The 22805-nt window shown below is 45.0% G+C and overlaps 1 protein-coding gene across 5 annotated transcripts in view; it reads left to right on the top strand.

Moving 5' to 3' along the window:
• LOC146822909 (glutamate decarboxylase 1-like) overlaps positions 1 to 22805 on the top strand; it is a 931087-nt gene that overhangs the window by 764362 nt on the left and 143920 nt on the right. For all 5 annotated transcript variants that reach the window (XM_085607065.1, XM_085607066.1, XM_085607070.1 and 2 more), the window contains one exon: positions 21631 to 21780. In XM_085607065.1, the coding sequence (XP_085463191.1) occupies positions 21631 to 21780 (150 nt within the window). The remainder of the gene's footprint in view (positions 1 to 21630; positions 21781 to 22805) is intronic.

Here is a 22805-nt window from a genome sequence, read left to right as displayed (position 1 = left end):
AAACAAGCTCTGGCATCCCCAGCTGGCCAATCTTGTCGAGTTTCAGCCTGGCTAAACGGATCACAGGTCTCTTCAAGAACCCTGGTCTGTGTCTTTTGATGTGAAAGAGAGAAAGGGGGAGGTTACCTACCTGGTGGACCCCCAGGAACCCCTTAAGGGTCTTTCATGTTAATCACCTCAAACTGCACTATGAGAAGTCTGAAGTCACAATGTTCATGGTGACAAATGATAGGTTTCATAAGGAGAGTGAACCTCTTCCTGACCTCCTTTCCTCCAAGGAGAAATATGAGTCCGTGGAAGCTGTCCATCTCTCTCCTACCCTGACCCCTGAGCTGTAAAGGGACTGTCACCAGTTGCTGGGGCAGTTTGCCTCCTTGTTCTCACTGGCCGCTGGGCTCACATATCTGTGTATCCATGATACTCACACTGAAGACAGCATACCTGTGAAGAATAAATCTACAGGTTGACTAATAAGGTGAGAGCCCAATGGTGCTGGTATCCAAAGCTAATCCCCTGTGTATTGCACGAGAACTCAGGTTCTGTGTAGACTATAGGAGGCTCAGCTCATACATAGGTTGGGAGATGCCAAGCTTCTAAGTACTTGTGATTTAACATTAGGGTTCCGGCAGATTGCCCCAGCAGAGGGGGCTAAGAAAAGTTTGAGTTTGAGTTTAAAATATTTCTTAAGTGCACGTACGCCGAGGTGTTTCATGGCGCTGTGAGGACTGCATTCTGCACCCCAGAGGGCTACTTCCAATTCAGGATGATGCACTTTGGGTTAAAGAATGCCCTGACACCTTTCAGACTCTGGTTTACAGGTTACTGACTGGCATGGAGGCTTTCAGTGCTGCCTACTTAGATGACATTGCTGCCTTTAGTTCCAGCTAGGAGGATCCCCTGATCCACCTCCAACAGGTACTTAAGGCCCTACGGTAGGTAGGCCAGACTATCAAGTCAGCAAGTGCCAGATAGGGCCGGGATCTGTGGTGTGTCTAAAACACCGAGTGGGCGGGGGTAAGGTGCAGCCCCTCTGTAATGGGGTTAAAGTGATGACCCAGGCAAAAGAGGTTTGAGGTAGAGTAAGGTTTATTATCTCTTTTGTGACAGAGATATGACAGACATACTAAAGGCAGATACTGGTAAGTCCCAATTCACAAATAGTTTTTCCCTCTGGATTGGGTACTCCGGAGTGACGTCTTCTCCTTTCCAGTACGTCAGAGTTGGCCCTCAGGGAAAACATATATAGGAGAGATGATTATTCAACTGCTTTTTCCCTGGGAGATTTAACAGTCACTTCACGGTGCAGTTTATTAAACCAGTCGTCGTGGGTATTGTAAAAAAAGGTGTTTGTCATCTATTTCTTTCTCTGTGGCTGGTCCTGCCGGTTTACAGAGAGACATAAATCAAGGGCCTTGCTTGCCCTGCTGTTTCTGCTACGTGGACACTCTTATTCCTGTATCATGCATGGACTTGTGCACCTGTGCTCCCACCCTGTGCCTTTCCACCCTCAAAATTCCAACATTGCCCCCCACACCTGTGCCCAGGAGATCACCCTGTGGGGACCCTTTCCCAATACTCACCAGGGAATGTGACTTGGTCCATGAGTCATGGCAATCTCATCCATATTGCCTTTCCATGGGGCTTGGCTGGATTCCTCGGTCACCAGCCGCTGCTCCATGTCAAGGGTGTTGGTTGGGCCCTCCGTTATGTAGACATATCCGTACCCCTCTCCTGCAGTCCTCATTCATTGGTGCCATCTTCCGCTTTTCTCTGCCCTCTGCACCTTCTCCGATATTTCATCACGAGCTGTTTCCGCTTCCTCCTGCTTGTGGCGACCTAGTCTCTGTGGCTGGCCTATAGGCAGCGCCATCTGATTGAGGGGGAGTGGTCCTTTCCGTTACCAGAATGACTGCCTGTACCAAATGCGTGCCCCCGGGAAACTGATCCGGACTACTGATGCCTGTGTTGCCGTGTGACTTGTCACAGTACATCCCACCCAGGCTTGGCTGATCAAGCCATGAGGAGATGGGAGCTCTCAATAGGAAGTCTATGGAACCCTGCAACTTCCTAGGTAGGTGATGAGCCTGAAACGAGAAAGGTTGAAGGGTTAAGAACCACCTGAGAATTCTAGCATTGGTGTTCTTGTTACGTGACAACCATACCAAGGGAGAGTGATCAGTTAGCAGATAAAGGTTCTCCCCAACAGGTAATATTGCAATGCTTCCACTGCCCATTTAATCATGAGACACTCCTTCTCAATGGTTGCGTATTGTGTCTCATGGGACAGCAACTTCCTGCTGGTATACACCACCTGGTGGAGGTGACCCGCAGGATCTGGCTGGAACAAACCCGTGCCTAAGTCTTGATCAAAGGCGTCCGTCTGCAGAACAAACTGATTGGTTAAGTCCAGACATATCAACACAGGGATGTCTCAAAAAGTGTTTTTCAGACTGTCAAAACTACGCTGGTGGTGATCTTCCTGTGTTGGGTTTTCTTCAAGAGATCTGTCAAGGCAGAAGCGATCTCTGAAAATCTGGGAATGAACCTGCGATAATGTTCAATAAGACCCAGGAAGGATCTCACTGCCTTCTTATCGACAGGTCTGGGTACTAATTTTATTGCCTTTATCTTATCGATTTGCAGGATGATTTTTCCTTTTTGTATTTGGTAGCCCAAATATTTAATCGTGTCCGTGGCAAGATAACATTTTTCTGGATTAGCTGTGAGGCCTGCATGACGGAGGGCAGTAAAAACTGTGTCCTGGTGTTCTAGTGTTGTTTTCAAGTTTGACTATAGATAACAAAATCACTCAGATAAGCCGCCACGTACCCCAGATGTTGTGGTAACAGCACGTCCATTAGCATCTGAAAAATTGCTGGAGCCACATGCAACCCAAAGGGCAATACCCATAGCTGATAAAATTCTGAAGGGGTAGAGAACAGGAGCGGCCTATGCAGGTAAGAGTGGTAGGGTGGTGGAGGAGTTGACAGACGACAATGAGGGGGGAAAAAAGAAAAACACTTACCTTGAGCTCGCTGCATCACTGTCTCGGCGATGCAGCGAGCGCAAGGTATGTGTTTTTTTTTCTTTTCCCTGTTGTCTATGGACTCCTCCCCACCCCGCCCCACCGCTCTTACTTGCACGGGCGGCACCTGTTAAAGGATGCATTTTTTTCTTTAGAAGATGATGTCAGGGGAATCTGCCAATCCAATATCCATTTGTTAGATGCAAGGTGGTGAGATAGGAAGCAGACCCAAAGTTATCAATGAGCTCATCCACCCTGGGCATGGGGTATGTGTCACATTTTGACAGAGTGTTGTTCTTTCGAAAGTCTATGCAGAACCTCACTGAGCCATTGGGGTTTGGCTCTAACACCAGTGGGGAATACTATGAGCTTTTGGATGGCCCGATTATCCCCCCAAAAATGCTAGCTACTTCTGTCTTCTGGCTTACAGGTTGCAGTAAGGACGTAGGCACATCTCCTGACCCTTCCAGGTCTGTTTGTCGTGTAGTACTAACGTTGTTGTCCCGTGAAAACCTGAGAAGACAGCGTGATGTTGTTGACTAGGAACATAAACTGTTTTCTCTGCTCAGAATTCATTTGTGACTCCACTCTCATCTTGTCAATACTGATTACTGACTTGTTGCCTTGTAGGTGGAAAAGTGATATCTTGGAGTTGGGTGTCAGTCACTAGAAGAGCCGAGAGGGGTTCATCCTCAGGAACCAGGTTTTTCTACCCATATCTGTAAAACATTGATATGGTGTATATGCCTTTTTCCGGGAAAGGAAGGAAATGTTCACTGATAGGTTACTGCGGGTCCTGACCTGTAACTGAGAAGGGGCTTTGCCAGGTTGCCAGGAGCTTATTATCAGAGGAGGGTAAAAGAATCATTGCTTTTTCACCTACCTTCAGTTCTCTTAGTTTGCTTCCATAATCATACCCTGATCCCTGCTTTTCTTGAGGTTTCTCCATATTCTGCCTGAACTTTTACCAAAGAGTATGTATCTTGTACTTCAAACCCTTAGCATGCTCGAGCAGAACCCTTCCTTCGTTCTCCTCTGCTTCCCATTGTTCTGCAGCCGTTTCGAGCAATGTCCTAGGTTGTCTGCCAAAGACAAACTCGAAAGGGCTGTAGCCTGTGGATGATTGAGAGTGGGTGCTAATTGCATAAAGCACCAGAGGCAGCTTTTTATCCAAATCTCTTCCCTTGTCAGATACTACTTTCTTTATTAGGTATTTAACTTTGCGGTTGTACCTTTCCACAAGCCCGTCTGTTTGTGGGTGGTACACCGAAGTTCTGATCTGAGTCATTCGTAGCACCTGATACATTTGAGTCATAAGTCGGGACATAAAAGGAGTTTCCTGGTCCATTAGTAGTTCTTTGGGAAATCCTACTTTGGAGAAAAACTCAAACATGGCCTGGGCTAACATTTTGGTCGTCATGCCGGTCAGGGGATAGCTTACGGATACCTTGTGGCATAATCAACAAGCACCAGGATATATTGGTGCCCCCGAACAGAAGTTTCTAAGTCGCCCTCCAAGTCCATACCTACCCTTGAAAAGGGTATGTCTATGATTGGTAAAGGTCTCAATGGAGCCTTGGTTACATGTGAGGGATTAATTAGCTGACACTTTACACAGGTAGCACAAAACCGCCGGATATCTGAAAATACCCCAGGCCAGTAGAAACGCCTCAGCAGACAGTCCTCTTTTTTCCTCTACTATAGTGCCCTTCACCTGTCTGACTGTGTGCCAAGTGTAGGACCTGGTCTCTGAACAGCAGGGGCACTATCAGTTGTGAAGTAGCTTCTTCTCCTCTCTTTACTTTCCGATAAAGCAGCCCATTGATTATGCAAAAATATGATCCTACCTGACCATCATCCTCAGTCTTGGCGCTGGCTCATGCTTGTCACAGGTTGGGGTCCTCCCTCTGGGCTGCACCATAACTACATGGTTTCGTTTCTAGGGTCCCTGTACAAGAAGGCACAGTATTAGCTTGTGGTTTGCCTGCTAGAAAATACTGACTATTATGTTTTCTTTTCTCCATGCGACTAAGGGGTGCCTTACTCTTACCTCCTTGTATTGGTTCACCTCTGAAGGGAACCTCCCTCAGCCACCCTGGATCCGGTTCCTGTTTTCCTATTGCTTCTAACAAGGTAGTAAATCCTTCGTAATCAGTCCCTATTATCATCTCTTCAACTAGATGTGGCACTGCTCCCACCCTTAGGTATTCTTCCTGCGCCCACCAGTTAATGTATACCCTGGCCACAGCATATGCCATACTGTCCCCATTTTCAAAAGTGATCAAGACAGTTTCCCCTTCCACCCACTGGTCTGAGATTACTCTCTCAGCATTGACCACAGAGTGGAGGCATCTTTAATCCACCAGGGTCTCGTGGGTTTGGTGTTTACTAGGAGTTGTCTTTTTAATTTGGATGAACTATCCCCTGCCCACCAAACCCTTCCTCTTGTGTATCCTAGCTCCATAGGCTCAGCTGGTTGATATTAGGGGTGGGCGGAATTTGCGTAGTCATGCTACGCAAAGCTCCGCGAAACGGTAAAAAATCTCCGCGAGCACACAGAAATTCTGCGAACATGCAGAATTGCTTGTTCGCTATGCTTTTTTCCTGTTCGCAAACGCTGTCTGCGTGCTCGGGGGGAATTATCTCGCATTTTGATAAAACGAACAAGCAAATAAATCCGCGAAGCCGCGGAATGCAACATTTTGGGCAATTCTGTGTTCTCCGCGGAACGCGGAATTACCAAAATTCCTCGAGCGGAATGGAATTTACCGCCCAGGCCTAGTTGATATCTATGGGGACAATTGTGGGAAATGTGACCCCATTCTGCGCAGAGGAAGCCTTGGGGGCCCTGCCCACACTCTCTCCCTTGAGGTCAAGTGGGAGATCTGCTCTCTTGACTGGGTTTATGGAATGGTTTCTGTTTGGGCATGGCCATCCAGTTTGGGGTTGATAGTGTGGCGCTGTGGGAGGGACCACTTTTAAAATCTGGGGACCTGTGAAAAGCACAGGCCAGATTGATGGCCCCAGGGACTGTTACATATGGGTGCTGTCTTATCCAAGCACTATTTTGACTCAGCAGGGCTTCCAGGGATTGCTCTAAGAAGATACACCCCTCACTTCCTCCTTGGTGGACTCATTGGGCTTCAGCCGTTTAGTGCCCAAGTCCTATATACTGTAATAGAGAGCCTGTGGGTTGTCCTGGTGGTTCCACTTTTCTTTTCTAAACTTGACTCTGTAATCCTCGCTATCATATCCCAGATGTTCTATGATGGCCTTATTGACTTTGGGATACAGGGAAGCGCCAGAGAGATTGGCAGTCTGATAGGCTGTCTCTAATTCACCCGTGAGGAGGGGAGGCACATAATGACCCCAGCGTTCTGGAGACCATGCGACAGAGGTCGCTACTCGTTCAAAGTTGGTAAAGAAAGAGTCAGGTTGTTTCCCCCTTAATATTTTTGTTATACAGAGCTTTGTACATACGTGTGCACTTGGAACTAGCTAATGTTGCTGTTTCATGCAGCAGCTGATTGCTGGCCAGGACCATTGCCTAGGGTGGTGAGAGCCGTCTGTAGGTTTTCTCTGTCTTGTTGGGCCTCCTTTCCCTGGCCCTCCACTACCAACTGTAGGTGGCACTGGCCTTCCACCTGCTGTTTGATCATGTCTTCTATTTTTACGGGATGGGCCATCCTGCTCCCCGCTGATGAAGGAATTATCCCAGTGCTGGCAACACTGTTAGAGGGTGATTGTGATGATCCAGACAAAAGAGGTTTGATGTAGGGTAAGGTTTATTATCTCTTTTGTGATGCAGATATGACAGAAATACTGAAGACAGATACTGGTAAGTCCCAATTCACAAATAGGTTTTTCTCTCTGGATTGGATACTCCAGAGTGACGTCTTCTCCTTCCTGGTACGTCAGAGTTGGCTCTCAGGGAAAACATACATAGGAGAGATGATTAGTCAACTAATTTTTCCCTGAGAGGTTCAACCATCACCACACCATGCAGTTTATTAAACCAGTTGTCATGGGTAGTGTGAAAAAAGGGTTTTGTCTACCATTTCTCTCTCTGGCGGGTCCTGCTGGTTTACAGAGAGATATAAATCAGATGCCCTCCTTGCCCTGACGGTTCCGCTACGTGTACACTTGTGTTCCTGGATCCTAACCGGACTTGTGCTCCCATCCTGTGCCGTCTCACTCTCAAAACCCCACCAGTGCTCCCCATTGCTTGTGCCCAAGTGATCACCCTGTAGGGACCCTTTACCAGTACTCACCTGGGATCGTGACTCAATCCATCAGTCACAGCAATCTCGTCTGTATTCGACTTGTCCTGGGGCTTTGATGGATTCCTCGGTCGCTGCTCCATGTCAAGGATGTTGGTCAGGCTGTCTGTCATGTAGACATCCGCGTACTGCTCTTCTGCAGTCCTCGTTCTGTGGTGCCATCCTATACCTTTCTCTCCCATCTGCACTTCTCCGATACCTCGCAAAAAGAAGTAAAAAGAACAATTGGAGGACAGAATGCAGAACAATGTCATACATTCACCCCAGTACAGAGATCTGGGCCTAAATCCATCCTTTTTTGGTTCACCTTGCCATTCCAGTTTGGACCCAGCCATATGCAAATCAATCCTGACCCTGCACCCAATGGGAACTGTGTGTCTTTTGCTTTCTCGCCCTAAGTGTGCCAGGTATGCCCAGGTGTGGGTCTTTGACTCACTGTGCCACTGGAATCAAGCTATCCTGGCTGATGAGGGGTGAAACCCCCATAAACCGTCCTAGGATGCTTGTTTCGGGTCCAGGGAGGACCTGGCTTGGCATTTCGGGCTGGACTATTCCAATGAGGCACAGGGTCAAGACTGATTTGCATATGGCCAGGTCTATACTGGGGTGACATGGTGAGCAAAAGAATGATGGATTTAACCCAGATCTCTTGACTGGGGGTGAATGTTTTGATTTGTTCTGCATTCCGTCCATCAATTGTGTGTCTTTTGCCTTCTCCAATACCTCATCCCAAGCTGTTTCTGCTTCCCCCTTCTGCTTGCGACGACCTAGTGTCTCCATGGCTGGCCTATAAGTGGCTGCATCCAATATAGGGGGAGTGGTTCTTTCCGCAATTAGAACAGCTGCCTGTACCAAATGCGTGCCCCTGGGGTCCCAATCTTGGGTACTGCTGCTCATGTTGCCGTTTGACTGGACACTCCCTCCAAGCCAAAATTAAGACTATTCTGGGTTGTGAACCCCCCAAAACTCAGACTGAAGTGAGGGCCTTCTGGGGCCTCACTGTATATTACAAGAGGTTTGTCAAGAGATGTAGCACCATTGTTGCTCCCTTGACTGAGCTGTATTCCAAGAAGCAGCCCAAAAAGGTGATCAGGACAGAAGCCTACCAGAAACCTTTGTGTGCAGTACCAGTACGAAATACCCCTGAATTCTACAAGGAGTTTATAGAGTATACAGATGCTTCAGAGCATGGCATAGAGGCTGTGTTTTCACAACTGAATGAGGAGGACCTAGACAACCTATGGCCTTCATCAGTAGTAGGAGGTTACTGCCCAAGGAACATAGGTGGAATGCTATTGAAAGAGAAGCCTTTGCTGTGTTCTGGGCACTGACAAAGCTGGGAACATACCTCTGTATGATTAATGTCCGGGTTCTGACAGATCAAAGATCCCTCAGATGCTTCATGCAGATGAGGGGTGAGAATCCCCAACTGTTGAGGTGGTCCATGTCCCTACAGGGAATGAACTTTACAGTGGAAAACTGACCTGGGACTGACCACTCCAATGCTGCTGGACTATCAATGATGTTCTGCCTTAGTAATGAGCACTCTCATGAGGGCGGATAGATCTTCCTACTTTCAGATTAGGGGAACACGTGTTAGACCTATCATTCTTGGTGTGGTCTTCTCCCAAACATGTTAGCTTCTCTCCTCCTGTTTTATGATTTTTTTTTAATTGGCATTAGGACTGCTATCCATTGCTAAAGTGATTGTGCTTTCACCTTTTAACATGTTAAAACAGGTTAACGTCTAACTGGCACATTTAATTTACTTATAAGTCTCTAGTAATGTGGAACTACATGTACCCAGGGACTGTAAATTAAATACTTCTTTTGAGCCTGCAGCACTCATTGTGCCACCCACTTAAAAAGCCCTTTAAAATATGTCTCATGCCTGCCATTGCAGCCTGTGTGCAGTTTTAAAATGCCAATTCTACCTAGCAAAATAAACCTTTTGCCAGGCCTAAACTTCAATTTTCAATACATATTGCATTATATTTTAAAAGTAGGGCTTGTCTTTTTAAGTTCTACATGTCCTGGTAGTGAAAAACTCCCCAAATTAGTTTTTGACTACTTTGAGGCCGACTTCTCCCATAGGATAACACTGGGTCACCTCATTACAATAATAAGTACTAACTTTTAATTGGAAACAGGTAGAAATATCATGCTTGGCCTCAAAATAATTAAGTTTTAAAATCCTCTTTAATGGTAAAGTTGATTTAAATCAGAGTTCTGAAAATGCCACTTCAAGAAAGTTGCATTTTCTTGTTTCGAACCAATTGGTGCCTGCAACTTGCCTCCCTGGACACATTACAGTGAGTAGTTGGCAGTTGTCCTTTGTGTATTTCTCCCTGCCAGGGAGGCGAAGAGGGACTAGGTGTTGGCATTGATGAGCAATCTTGCCTGGGTGGTTTGGGCAGAACTGTACCCTGCCCCACTTACATTTCAAATGGTTGCCTCCAGATCTTAATATCAGGCCATTGTCAACCCAGACTACATGGAGCCTGGGCAGGGGAAGGAAGGAACATTTTATAAGTAGATGTGGGAGTAGCTTAGAAATTTCTACTGGCCCCAGGCATAAATATTGAACCTGAAACACACAAAAGGTGATGGGAGGAATGTTCGCAATTTGTGTAACCACTGGTAATCACTCGGGGTAGCATCACAACCCATTGTTCTTTAGTTCACCATGCCAACTCAGTTTGGGCCCAGCCATATGCAAATTAGTCTTGATGCTGCCCCTCATTGGAACAGTCAAGCCCAAACTGCCAGGCCAGGTCCTCCCTGAGCTGTAACACAAGCAACTTAGGATGGGTATTGCCCTAGTTGTGGACTCTTCAGCCGGGTACAGCTTGGTTCCAATGGAATAGTGAGCATTGCAAGCAGCCTCAATTCATCTTTGTGTGTTTCATAAATATTAGACCTCGGATCTACTCTTCAGTGCAATCCTAGACCTGCAGATGGCCCCCAGAAGGACTACCTTGTACTTCAGAAGACTGCCCTGCTGCTCAAGACCTATTTTGTACTTCAGAGTACTGCCCTGAGGCTACCAGAGGATTGCCCAGCTGTTTGAGGCCTGGCTTTCCGCTAGATTCCGGGACTACCAGAGCGACTCTAAGGGCTAGTTGGCTGGCCTCCTATGTGTGCTACATGGACATAACAAGCTCCAGAGACCTTGAACCATTCAACTGGCATCTGCCTAGAGTGAGGTCTGACCCACCCCCCACCCCACCCCCAAGTGGTGCCCAACTAGTCCTGGACCCTTAGAAGTTATGATTCTCCAGCCAAAACCTGAAACTTGGAACTCAAAAAAAGAAATCTTTGAATTTTCTTCAAAGTCCGAAGGTAAGCTGAGACGGGGCCTAATCCACCGTGTGTAACCGAACCATGCTCCATTGCGGCCAGCCTTAAATTTTGGCTCAGTTCAGCTCTTGCATAACCAGATTTACGCTTTTTCCACTTTGATCTTTTCAGTGCTATATTTCATTAAAAATTTAAGAAATGTATAACTTTGATTCTACAGATGGGATTTAATTAATTGTTGTCATTTATTTATTAGATTTTACTATGCTTAGGACTTTTTTGTGTTATATTTTCACTTTATTACTGTTTGTGTGCTGCATAAGTACTTAACACAGTGCCTCTAATTTAAGCCGGACCGCTTTTGTTCCAAGCAATCACATGGTTAAGCTTAGTTTAAGTTAGTAACTTTTATGGGTCACCCTAGCATGGATTGTGGTTCTTGCTTGACAAGGGCACTTCACTCCCCTCAATCAAAAACCCAATTTCTAACACAAGCCATATCAGAAGATGGATGCTGAAGGTCAGGCTTGGCCAAGTGCCCGCTTTCATAAAATGAAAGAAGGATAATGAGGATGATGTTAATATGACCATTTGCCCCTTATGTAAAAATTGTTTGTTAACTTTGTCTCAGCTACTAGTTTTTAGGTTTCGCCTGCACAGCCCTTGCGCTGTGCTTGTGAAATCTATTGTATTAAGATAGCTTAAGAGGGCCTTACATCCTGCCTTCCTTTCTAATTGGTCCATGTGCTTGTCACTTTACTTTTCCTCCTTTTGATTGGTTGTAGGCATTCTAGTTCCTGTTGTTCCATGTGTCTTTGTCTTATCAGTGGACCAAGTACTTATTGTCATCGGCTCCCTGTCGCTTTGATTGGTGTAACTTCTATAATTTACTTGCTGCTCACACAGCATTTATTGTTTAACTTTCATTATCTTCCCCTGGCTGCACGCATTTAACGCGTGTTTTCTCAGAGCATTTTGTTGTCTTTCTACAATGACTGCACGCATTCAAATCGTACATTCGGATTTTGACGTTGTTTGATGAATCTTTGCGAAATGTACAAAACTAGTGGGGCGCTCTGGGCATCTCCTGTCTTGAAAGTTTTGGGAAGATTCGACAAGCAGGGGCCGAGAAAAAAGGGGGGGTCCCAAAACGCATTTTCCCCATGTAAATTTCCATTGGAAACTTTAGACAAAGCTACAGCCTGAACTGCTGAACGGAATTACACCAAATTTGGCAAAAGGTAGGCCTTGGTTCAGAAAGAGCTCTTTTGTTTAAATGGTGTAAATCCGTTCAGTAGTTCCTGAAAAATTCAAAAAAGAAAAAATATCGATATCTGAGCATCGAGGAGGATTCACGACCCCTACCGAGCATGAGCTCAATTCTGATTGACTGCCAACATTCCAAACCAGGCAGTGTTGGCATCTGTGTTGGTAGAAATTGGTCATGTCCACGGACCACCTCTCTGCAATGCAGCTCTGTGGCGCATACTGGAGGTACCTGGTGGTCTAGTTGGCCCCCAGGGACCCTCAGGAATGAAAGGGACTTAATACTCCTACTTAGAACGTGCCAGGAGGCGCGTTTGCAGAGTGCTGGGGAAAAGGGGCGTGGCCTTTGTCCACCTCTCAGCAATCCCACTGTGTGGGGCTTACTGGAGGTAAGACGTAGGCTATTTGGCCCCTAAAGGACTCCCAGCAGTGAAGGGGACTTCAATCCCCATCCAAAAGCACGCTAGGGAGCGCGTTTGCAGAGTGGTGGGAAAAGGGGGCGTGGCCTGCTATGAGAACTTAGCAATCCTGCTGTGTGGGACTTACTGGAGGTAATAGGAGGGGTAGTTGGCCCCCAAGGTTGTCGTTGGGGGCTAACTACCCCTCTTCTTACCTGCAGTAAGTCCCACACAGTGGGATTGCTAAGATGTCTAAGGAGGACATGTCCCCCTTTCTCCGCCACTCTGCAACCGCGCCTCCTGGCAGACTACGGGATGGGTGATGAAGTCCAATTTACTCCGGAGGGACTTTGGGGGGCCAAGAAGCCCTCCTGGTACCGCCTGTAATTCCTACGCAGAGGAATTATTGAGCGCTGGCCGGAGGCCCAGCACCCTTTCTCCACCACTCTGCAAACGTGACAACTACTTAAAGAAGCATCTTTCTGCACCTCTGACTTAGAGGTAGTTTTAATCCCCCTGCCCTATTATGTACTAGGGCCTTACAGAGTAGGTCATGCCAATCACAGGGGTTCCCTAGTGTATGTAGGTGTTTTCACTGTATTCTAAGTGTCTTTTAGCATAGCACTGGCTCTAGGCCTGGTTAGTCAGAGTCTGTTACCACCAGTACCCATCAGCAAAACGTTGGGGGCACAGGATGACTTTGCAACAAGGCCTATTTCTGCTCCTCTGTTGGTTTTTTGTGCACATTTCTTGCTTTTTTCTGCACGTCTCTTTGACTTTCTGGACTTCTATTGCCTCTTTTTGCATTTCTCTTGCTTTTTTCTGTGCCTTTATTCCTCTTTCTGCACATGTCCTACCTCTGTAGGCATAGTTAGAAATTAGCATTTAAAAAACCTTTGAAATTCACTGAAAAAAACGCAGGTTTCAGGGACGTTATAGTTAGAAATTAGCATTTTTAAAAACCTTTGAAATTCACTGAAAAAAACACAGGTTTCAGGGACGTTATAGTTAGAAATTAGCATTTAAAAAACCTTTGAAATTCACTGAAAAAAACACATGTTTTAGGAACGTTATAGTTAGTTACTCGTACAAAATCTGTGAAATTCGGTCGTTATAGTTAGTTCAGCTAACTATAACTCACGCCCCCGCAATGCACTGCTGATGACGTCACATATTACATCACTCATGACATGGTCAGTGACATCACATCTCAAATGATATCACTGATGACATCACTGATTAAATCATCCTCCTGATAATCTGATGCATCTTCTCACACCCTAATATAACCTTTGATACACCCACTCTAAAATACAGACTGCCATTCTCAAAACCATAGACACTCCAACACCAATACCTGCGTACCCACTCACTGATTCTTAGGTCTTTACACAGATCTACTCACTCACCCATACAGCCACTCATACTTTCAGTCACTCATCAGTACAGGACTATCATATGTACTCATACTCATATACCTATATAGACACTCACACACAGCCACTCATCCATAGAGTTACACACACACCTAGTCAGTCATGCAAAGAATTAATCACACTCCCATTTACTCACCTATACAGTTATACACACTCCACCTCACTTACTCATACAGATACTAATACATACTTAAGCTCTTATACAATCACTGCCTTCATCACGGTATGCTTAAAAATAAAAGCAAAACCTAGAAAACAGGGTCAGTTCTACTTGTAGTGCAGTTTACAAGTAGCGCCTTTGATCGCAGCCATACATTCCTAAATTCTGAAAAAGAGCTATCATGTCCTTCCAGAAGCTGCACATCTCGCTTTTATCAACTTGGGACACGTGTGTGTGCAACATTTGTGCACAGATCAATTTCAGGGGTGCATCAGGGTGTCCTTTTGACACCCTTGCACCCTTGAAATTGCATGAGCAATTTGCGAGTACCAATTGGTACATGCAAATTGCGCTTGCAATTTCCCATTCATTCCTATGGGCCTACAGGCCCATAGGAATGAATAGGAAGCTATTCCTTATTTGTGACTCGCTATTTGCGAGTCGCAAATAAGGAATGTGTAGGAATCGCTATTATTATAGCAATTCCTACATGCATAGGATTTTGCAAGTCCTTAATTGTGAATCCTTAATATTAGCAATTAAGGACTCGCAAAATCCTAGCATGATGCATGTGCCTGTAAGTCCCTCTCCGTTTATGTTTATGGTGCTGTTGAATGATAGCGAATGCACCGTATAGCCAGGCCCAATTAGGACTGGCTAAATGTCTCTCACAGAACAGGGGGCATCTTGTAAATTATGCATGTTTCCCATTCAAGTCTTCATCAGGTGAGCTGTTTTGGTTTCTGGTAAAATCTTGTTTATGAAATGTGACGTTTTGCACTGATGTATTGAAAATCATTCAAACTTCATTTGCTAAATTTTATCATGGTATGTTCCCTTTTTTGGTATGAGCCATTGAGGCCCTGGTGAAATGTATGGAGTCCAATCTGGTTGGTTTGGGGTAATGCTGCATTGTTAATGGATTTTGAAAATGACTATTCTCTTTGTGAATCAGTTTGTAAAAGTTAAATAAAAGAAAGCTGTTTACAGTACTCACTGGTTCAACTTAAGTAATCAAAATGTAAAACTAATTAACAACATGCAGCTTACATGTGGTGTGATTATGTGGTAGTGATGCGCCCCCCACCACATTTACCTTCAGAACTGATAATATCACAAAAAAGATGGTTTCATCAGCTATGTCAGACTATTGTCAGAAAATGTGTCTTCTGATTTAGCTGTTCAGTTGTAAGAATGATATTTAGGTCTGGCTGGTGTTAGCCTAAACCTTTTGATTTTACTAAAATTATATGTATTATATACTTACATAAAGGGGTTTTCAGCCACCTCTCTTCATCCAATGGTCTATTCTTGCAGCATTCACATTTTGCTTGCACTCACTGCAGAATACAGCATAGGGCAATTGGTCAGCCTACTTCAGCCATTGGCTAACTTCACTTTGAGTGGCTGTATTTAGCCCTTTCACAAGTAACATATTTACACACATGGTAGTCCCTGTCAGTGCAAGTGTTTACTTCATTATTACTTTAGTGTTTCCTTTGTCTTTAGAGCTTGATGTGATAGCAGAATGCTCTCTATCAGAAGAGAGCACAGGGCATGTTCCAGCTTTATCAGCTCCTGTCTCCTGCCAATACTGCTGTAAATACCTTTACAGTTCGCCGTGGAGGAGACCGTGATGAGAGTCTGACAGTCGGATGGTTATTGCTGTGGTGAGAAGAGCAGGCCAGGCGTCATGGACGGTTGTTGCTGTAGCATAAAGATCCTGTTAGGATTTGCAGGTGGTTATACCTGGAGCAGTACGCTGGCAGTCACTGTGGGCTGTCATCGCTATAGTGCAGATTTTGCATTGCCAGTTGTCGCTGGCAGTAGCTGTAGCACGCTGTAGCACAAAGAGTCAAGAACACTGTAGCTTCACATTGGCGGTCATTGGAGGCTGCAATATTTTGGACCAAAATGGCCCACTAGCAAAGAGACCTTCAGGATTTCTCGCTTTTTTTGCAGGAGGGTCTCAACTGATCCCAGTCAAGGGTCTAGGACCTTGGAAGGCACCTCTTGGGGATCAGGAACTCACTTCTGTAGAGGCCAGCTTGGCTCAGGCAAGCCCTGTTGCAGATCCAGGCAGGTCCAGTGCTGCAGGTCAGCTGAGTGGTTGCAAGGAGGTCTCTGGAGATTGTTGTGTCCCTATAGCTAAGAGCAGGAAGTCAGCCACCTGACCCTTGCAGTCACTCTGGTAGTCCTGGGATCAAGCAGCAAGGCAGGCCGCAAGCCGCAGGGCAGTCCTCTTAGGGTACAAGGCAAGCTTCAAACACAAGGGTAGTCATTTGATAGCAGCATGGCAGTCCTCTGAGGTACAAAGAAGGCCTCCAACAACAGGGCAGTCCTTCTGGGGCTCCTCCACAGGCCCAGGAGTGAACTGAAAAGTGGGTCTGAAGGTCCTATTTTTATGTCTGGTGCCATCTATGAAGTGGAAGAAACTTCTAGCTTTTTCTCCCCACAGATGGTTCTGGAATTTCCTTCCTCCCTGAGTAGGCTCTGGGGGGTTGAGGTGACAATAGGCTAGTGTGAAGTTCTTTGTGAGTGTTGTGTAGCATCTACTTATAAGCTACTATGAGTGGGGCAGGGAATAGCTCTACCTCATACATCCTGGCAGGAATGGCCAATGCTACCAACATCTACCCCCCCCCCCTTTGTCTCACTGTCTCGGAGGAATAGACAAAGGCCTACTGCTATGCTAATCACAGTTTTGTTACCCAGGACACAGGCTGCAAGCACCAAATCGCTAGGACAAGAAAACACTAACCTTCTTTAAGTGGCTTTTTCAGAATTTTGACTTAAAATCCAACTTTACCATTAAAGAGGATTTTAGATTACAATTCTTTTAAGAGCAAACATGACATTTCTACCTGTTCCCAAACAAAAGTTCTCACTTTTTAAATGTAATATGGTAACGCATTATTATCCTATGAGAGAGGTAGGCCTCACAATAGTGAAGACAAATTTAGCAGTTTTTCACTACTAGGACATGTAAAACCTAAAAGAACATGTGTAACTTTTTAAATAAAATGCACCCTGCCCTATGGGATGTTTAGGCCCTACCCTAGGGGTGAATTATATGTATTAAAAAGGGAGGTTTAGGTTTGACAAACGTTTTATTTTACCAGGTCAAATGGGCAGTTTGAAACAGCAAACAGACTGCAATAGCATTCCTGAGGCATGATTTAAAGGGCTACTTAAAAGGGTGGCACAATTTGTGCTAGAGGCCCACTAGTAGCATTTAATTTACAGGCCCTGGGTACATGTTGTACCATTTTACCAGGGATTTATAAGTACACTAAAAGTGCCAATTGGATGTAAGCTGATTGTACCAGGTTTAAAGGAGTGAGCACAAGAACTTTAGCACTGGTTAGCAGTGATAATTGAACAGCGCCCTACGGCCAACAAAAACGAATTTCAGCAAACAGGATGGGAGAAAGCCAAAGGGTTGGGGGAATTCCACTCTAAGGCTGAAAGAGCTACCACTTCCCTTTTTCTTCCTTCCATGTCTTTCTTTCTTTCTTTCTTTCTTCCTTTCTTTCTTTCTTTCTTTCTTTCTTTCTTTCTTCTTTCTTTCTTTTCTTCTTTCTTTTTTCTTTGCTCTCTCTCACTCTCTCTTTCTTTCCTTTTTATTTGTTTCTTGCCTTCTTCTTTCTTTCTTTCCTTTTTCTTTATTGACTTTCTCCTTTCATTATTTTTTTTCTTTCTTTCTTGCCTTTGCCTTTCTGCCCTTTTTTCTTTCCTCTTTTTCTGTCTTTCCTTTCTTTCCTTTCTTGCCTTCCTCTTTCTTTCCTCGCTCTTTCTTTTTTAGCTTCCTTTTTCTTTCCTTCATCTTTCTTTATTAATTATTTTGTTCTTTCTTTCTCACCTTATTTCCCAAACGCAAGAGGCGGGCAGCCAATGACAGACCAATTGGCTTTTTTAGGTCTGTGTTAGACTAGCCCTTTTGATTTTGCTAAAATTATCCATATACTAGTTACCTATAGTGTTTTTCAGCCAGATTGTATTCATTAGTCTGTGGTCAGTCACATTTTCTTTCTATCGTTTATAGCATGCATCAAGGGGCAATGTGTCAACCCACTTCAGCCATTGGTTGACTTCACTATGAGTTATGGCTTGCTGCTCTTACACAAGGAACACATCCTTTAACCAATAATTTTGCTTATGTTGATGAGGGCCCTGCAGCTTCCCGAACACTAAAGTTTTGCAAATATCATGACAAAAGAAGAATTACCAAAAGGATGGCACCTTATACCAGGCCTTTTGGCTTTGCCAATGCTTGTTCATAAATATTGTCCTATTGTGTGTTGATTTTCTATTATGAACTCCAATGGGTCAATATTTTAAGCAATATTGAGGAAAATAAATTTCTGCAAGATGATTTTTTGTTTACAATATTCTGGTATAAGGTCTAACCAGAAGACTCTGCTGTTTGCTGACAGCCTGCTTTGTTAGGTCGAGCGATCGACCTGCTGTATCCTCTTCTATGGGCTCTGGCACACCCACCAATCGCCATTGCTTGTTTCATGTGGTATTTAGAAATGCTGGCTTGTTATTGGTACATTTGTGTAAATGTCCTGCCTTTGTGTGCTTAGCTCTTTCTGGCGATTTCACTCAGAGAACATTTTGGTTGGCCATCACACTGTACAGCATGTGATGATCCCTCCTCCCTCCTACTGGCTCTTCTATTGGGTGTCCTCCTGGTATATGGCATTGTGAAAACCTACAAGCGCCGGTGTTTGTTGATCTGTATTTCCCCCCAGGGCATTGTTGTTTATGGGTCAAATTTGCGCTATCTAAAACTGCAACAACAAAAAATTGCATTAGTTCGAGACTTTCATGTTTTTGCCCGGTTAAAAGAGGCTCTGCTGCTGACCAAGGATTCCTGTTAAGATACAAGCTAAGGGGCTAGAGGGACTGTGGCCTGCGCAACTATTCGGTAGAGACCTAAAGGGTGCAGAGGCCACTGTGTGTAAAATTTGGACAGTTATGCAATGTGTAATATGTCCAGCAACTCTCAGGACAGTTGCATGTTTTAAAAGTCTAGTTTTTCGCTCCTCTTGTGATGCTATAGCCAACACAAGAGCTCATGCACAATCGTGGCACGGGGCGGATCTGTCTGAGTCGGTGAGGTGGGTGTGTAAAAGGCAGGCTCTGGGATTGAGCAAGAGACAAGGCATGGGCTGCGGCACTGGCAGATGTAAATAGCTCCCATTACCCCAGTGACCCACTTTCGCAAAGTCTCCTGCTCTTACCTTGAGCTCCGCTCCCTTGGAGGTTGCAGGCTACCGGTTTTGCAGCAGGTCGCCCTCAAGCCCAATAAAAATTTGACCCCGCTGGGAGCGGCACTGAGGTGCATGAAGAGCAGCCGGTTTTGGGTATAGAGATAATACCGCAGGCAGTCCTTGGCCTGTCCTAACCCTGCAGCAGGCAGTGCACAGTTTTGCCACTCTGCCGTGCTCCCTTTACAGTTCGAGCGGTGGTGGGTTCCTTCCCCAAGCATCGTAAGAAGGCAGCTGATGCACACAGCGGCTCAGAAGTGCATCCATCGTCAGGGAGCGATGGTAGGGCATCGTGCCCAAGAACCGACAAGCTTTGCTGACCAAGAGCAAGTTCATGTCCTACACGGTGTATAGAAGATCAGCTGTGTACCGTGCAGCTTCCTGGTCCGCCAATAACGAACCGTCAAAGCCATTTTTCAGCTTCAGCCAATCAACTGCAATGTTCTATGCATGTCGCATACTCTTATCTGCCCAGTTGAGTGTGGCACTCTGATTAGATGTGATATTGAAACAAGCTGCTTTTTTAAATTCAGCAACAGAGACGCTCCGCCCTTCTACCAGCCTCTGACAATATTCAACCTCGGCAATGTCAGTCAAGGATTGCATATTTCTTTCTAAAATATTGCAATTATTTTACAGACCGCCTAGAACCTCGGTTAGTAAAGCAATACTAAGTAGTACTGCGAATTTTCGAAGTGCAGCTGAATCCATACTGAAACTTGATGAGTAAGCATCTTACGCATAGCTCCCAGTATCGGACAGGCTTGGAAGGCGAGTGCAAGATCTAGCTAAGTTACAAGTTTGAATAGCAGTTACTGAGCAACAAGTTCCATAATACTAAGAATGTGCATATACTTTAAAATCTGGAGAGAAAGTCAACATATGCACACAGTCACTTAGCATAAAGAAGGAAGTGGCACCACATTGGCAGCATTTAAATGTGCAGCCAGGGTGAGCACAAGACTATGACAGTAGTTGTACACTGATGAGGCGATATGGGAACGTCCAGAGCTCCATATTATTGAACTTCACTAATACGAGATGCCCAAAAATTGTTGCAAAAGATGCAATAGTGTGCTACAAAATGTCTCCTTTTGTGCCGTAAAATTCCCTAATTCCAGCCGCAATACTTTGGGGGGGTCTGATGAATGAGTAATGTAACTGGGGCCCATGTAAAGCGCTCAGGTCGAGTTTGCACTATGTAAACTGCAACAACAAAAAATTGCATTAGAGGACACTTTCATGTTTTTGCCGGGTTAAACGGGCTCTGCTGCTGACCAAGGATCACATATTTTACAGAGGGTTATCGCTCGTTTCCCCATTCTCTTTGTGGCAATCTCATTTAATTAAAGCCCTTTTTAGGTTGATGTGCTTGTTTGCTATAGTGGGCACTTATTTTCCAAATGAGTACTCCACTGCAAACAAAAACAAAAAGTTAAAAACATTGCCATTTACAACACCAATAGCTCTAACTTTCAAAAATGCGAGACCGATTGCATTGCAAATGTTTGTTTTAATCAGTATACTAAACTGCTGGAAACACTACGGGGCAGATTTACAAGCCCCTGCCCCTCAATACGTCACTTTTTGTGACCTACTGGTGGCGTATTTCACTGCTCCATATTTACAAGGACAGTAAATGCCACCCTGCGTGGCTTTTCCTGTTCTTGTAAATATGACCCCTCTACACGTTTGCCTGAAAGGGGCGTTCCATGGGTGTTGCTTTGGGTGTTCCCACGCAACACCTGTGGAACCAGACTAATTTCCAGATTTACGAGGAATCGTAAATCTAGAAATGTGCCAGTATGCTACGCCACCCTAGCGGTGGCGTAGCAAGGCACAACGAGGAGAAATGTTTTCATTTCTCCTCGTTTTTCCCTCTTTCAATGCGTGCTGCATTCTACAGCGGGCATTGAAAGAGGAAAATGCCTTTAGTGATTGTTTTCATGCAGGAAGGTGCCCCTTCCTGCACGAAAGCAATCTCCCCATGACGCAGGCATCCTTCCACTATCTGTGCAAGGGTGCCTGCGCCGGCGCATGACAGCTGTTTGTGCACTAGTGCAGGGGAAAGCACAGGAATGCGACATATCATTGTAAATATGTCGCATTCCTGTGCTCTGAAAGTGCCACAGCGTGGCGCAGCCAAAGGGCTTACGGTACCACGCTGTGGCACTTTCTCTAAAATCTGACCCTACATTTCCTGGGGGTCACTTACTATCTGCAATGCAAGAGCAATAGTGTGGTTATTGTCGTCAGCTTGCTTATGGCACCTTCACAAATGGACACAGGAGGGCACTATTTTCCAAAACATGGCAGTTATGGGAACACGAGCTCCTAGCGGGTTTCCCAAAGTACTTGCGTAGGATCTGACTACCTTTTTTTTTTACTGTTCAGTGGTAAATATTGTGATATTTGTGCTGGTTTTGGAAAGGTACATTATCACAAAGTACACCTTTGTTCAAAAACGAACCTGTTATTTTATATCCCAGGGACTTTTGGAGTCTTGCAACCAGCTGTGTGCTGCATACCTGTTTCAGCCCGATAAACAGTACAACATGGATTTTGACACAGGAGACAAGACGATACAATGTGGACGCCATGTTGACATCTTCAAGCTGTGGCTAATGTGGAAAGCAAAGGTGAGTAGCCGCCTTATACAAGGCTAATTAGAATTTGTTAATTTAACCACCATGTTTATTACTCAGTCTATATATGCCACATCCGCCCTCAAATGACTCATGGGACTTATTTGTCAGAAATGACAAAAGACATGTGAGGTTTACGCTGTGTAGGTTACTGATGGGGTATTTTGTCACGTTGGGGACAATAACCTTTAGTTTTCAGGACAAAATGACCCTTTTCTGCTGTGATCTTCAATAAAACTTTAAAAACCAAACCTCGTATAGGCAGGAGTTCAAAATAATGGTGTTCTCCAATTTATTTTAAAGGACGACTCCAGATGCGTTTTTCTAGCATGCCTTAGGAACTCTGTCATTCAAACGAATGAGTCTTTAACACGCATTTGTTCTGAACACAAGTCGTTTTAACAACTTGCCTTAGGGGTGCGCTGGATATTGGAAAAGTTTAATTTACTATTTCAACTCCATTCTGCACAACAGTAGGGAAGGTGTTCAACTTTAATTCCAACACCACTTCACCATTGTGCCCCCCCTAAAGCAAGTCGCTGTAACAACTTGCGTGCAGAACGATTGTGTGCTAAAGTCGCATTTGTTCTGTTGCCCGCGCTGGGAAGGCACAGCGTGATTCCGGCTTCGTCCTAAAGGACGTCTCCCCTGTATTTTAGCTCACATTTAGGACTCGAATCACCAACTTTTCTGCCTGCATGAGTATTATTTAGGTACACAAAAAGAGTACCTTGCAATAACAACTCCCACGTCATGATTCACAGAATCCTGATTTATGGAATTTTACTATAGTAAAACATATTTATGACAACAAAAATACTCAGGTAATGGTGGCTAAGAGAAATATCGCTGGGGCATGGGGTGCAGTCCAGCGGCCGAAGGTGTCACAATGGAGGAGGGATATGGACTGGTGCTGTGCAGCAGAAAAGACAATTTATATGAGCCGAGGGTGCCCCAAGAAGTGGGAGAAAGTCTGGCAGAAGTGGGAAGATTTTAGACGGTAGGGGGTCATTTAGTAG

Source organism: Triturus cristatus, chromosome 5_2, assembly GCF_964204655.1.
Source record: "Triturus cristatus chromosome 5_2, aTriCri1.1, whole genome shotgun sequence".
Taxonomy (NCBI): Eukaryota; Metazoa; Chordata; class Amphibia; order Caudata; family Salamandridae; genus Triturus; species Triturus cristatus.
Note: the sequence above shows the minus strand (reverse complement) of the source record. Positions and strands in the feature narration are given on the sequence as shown.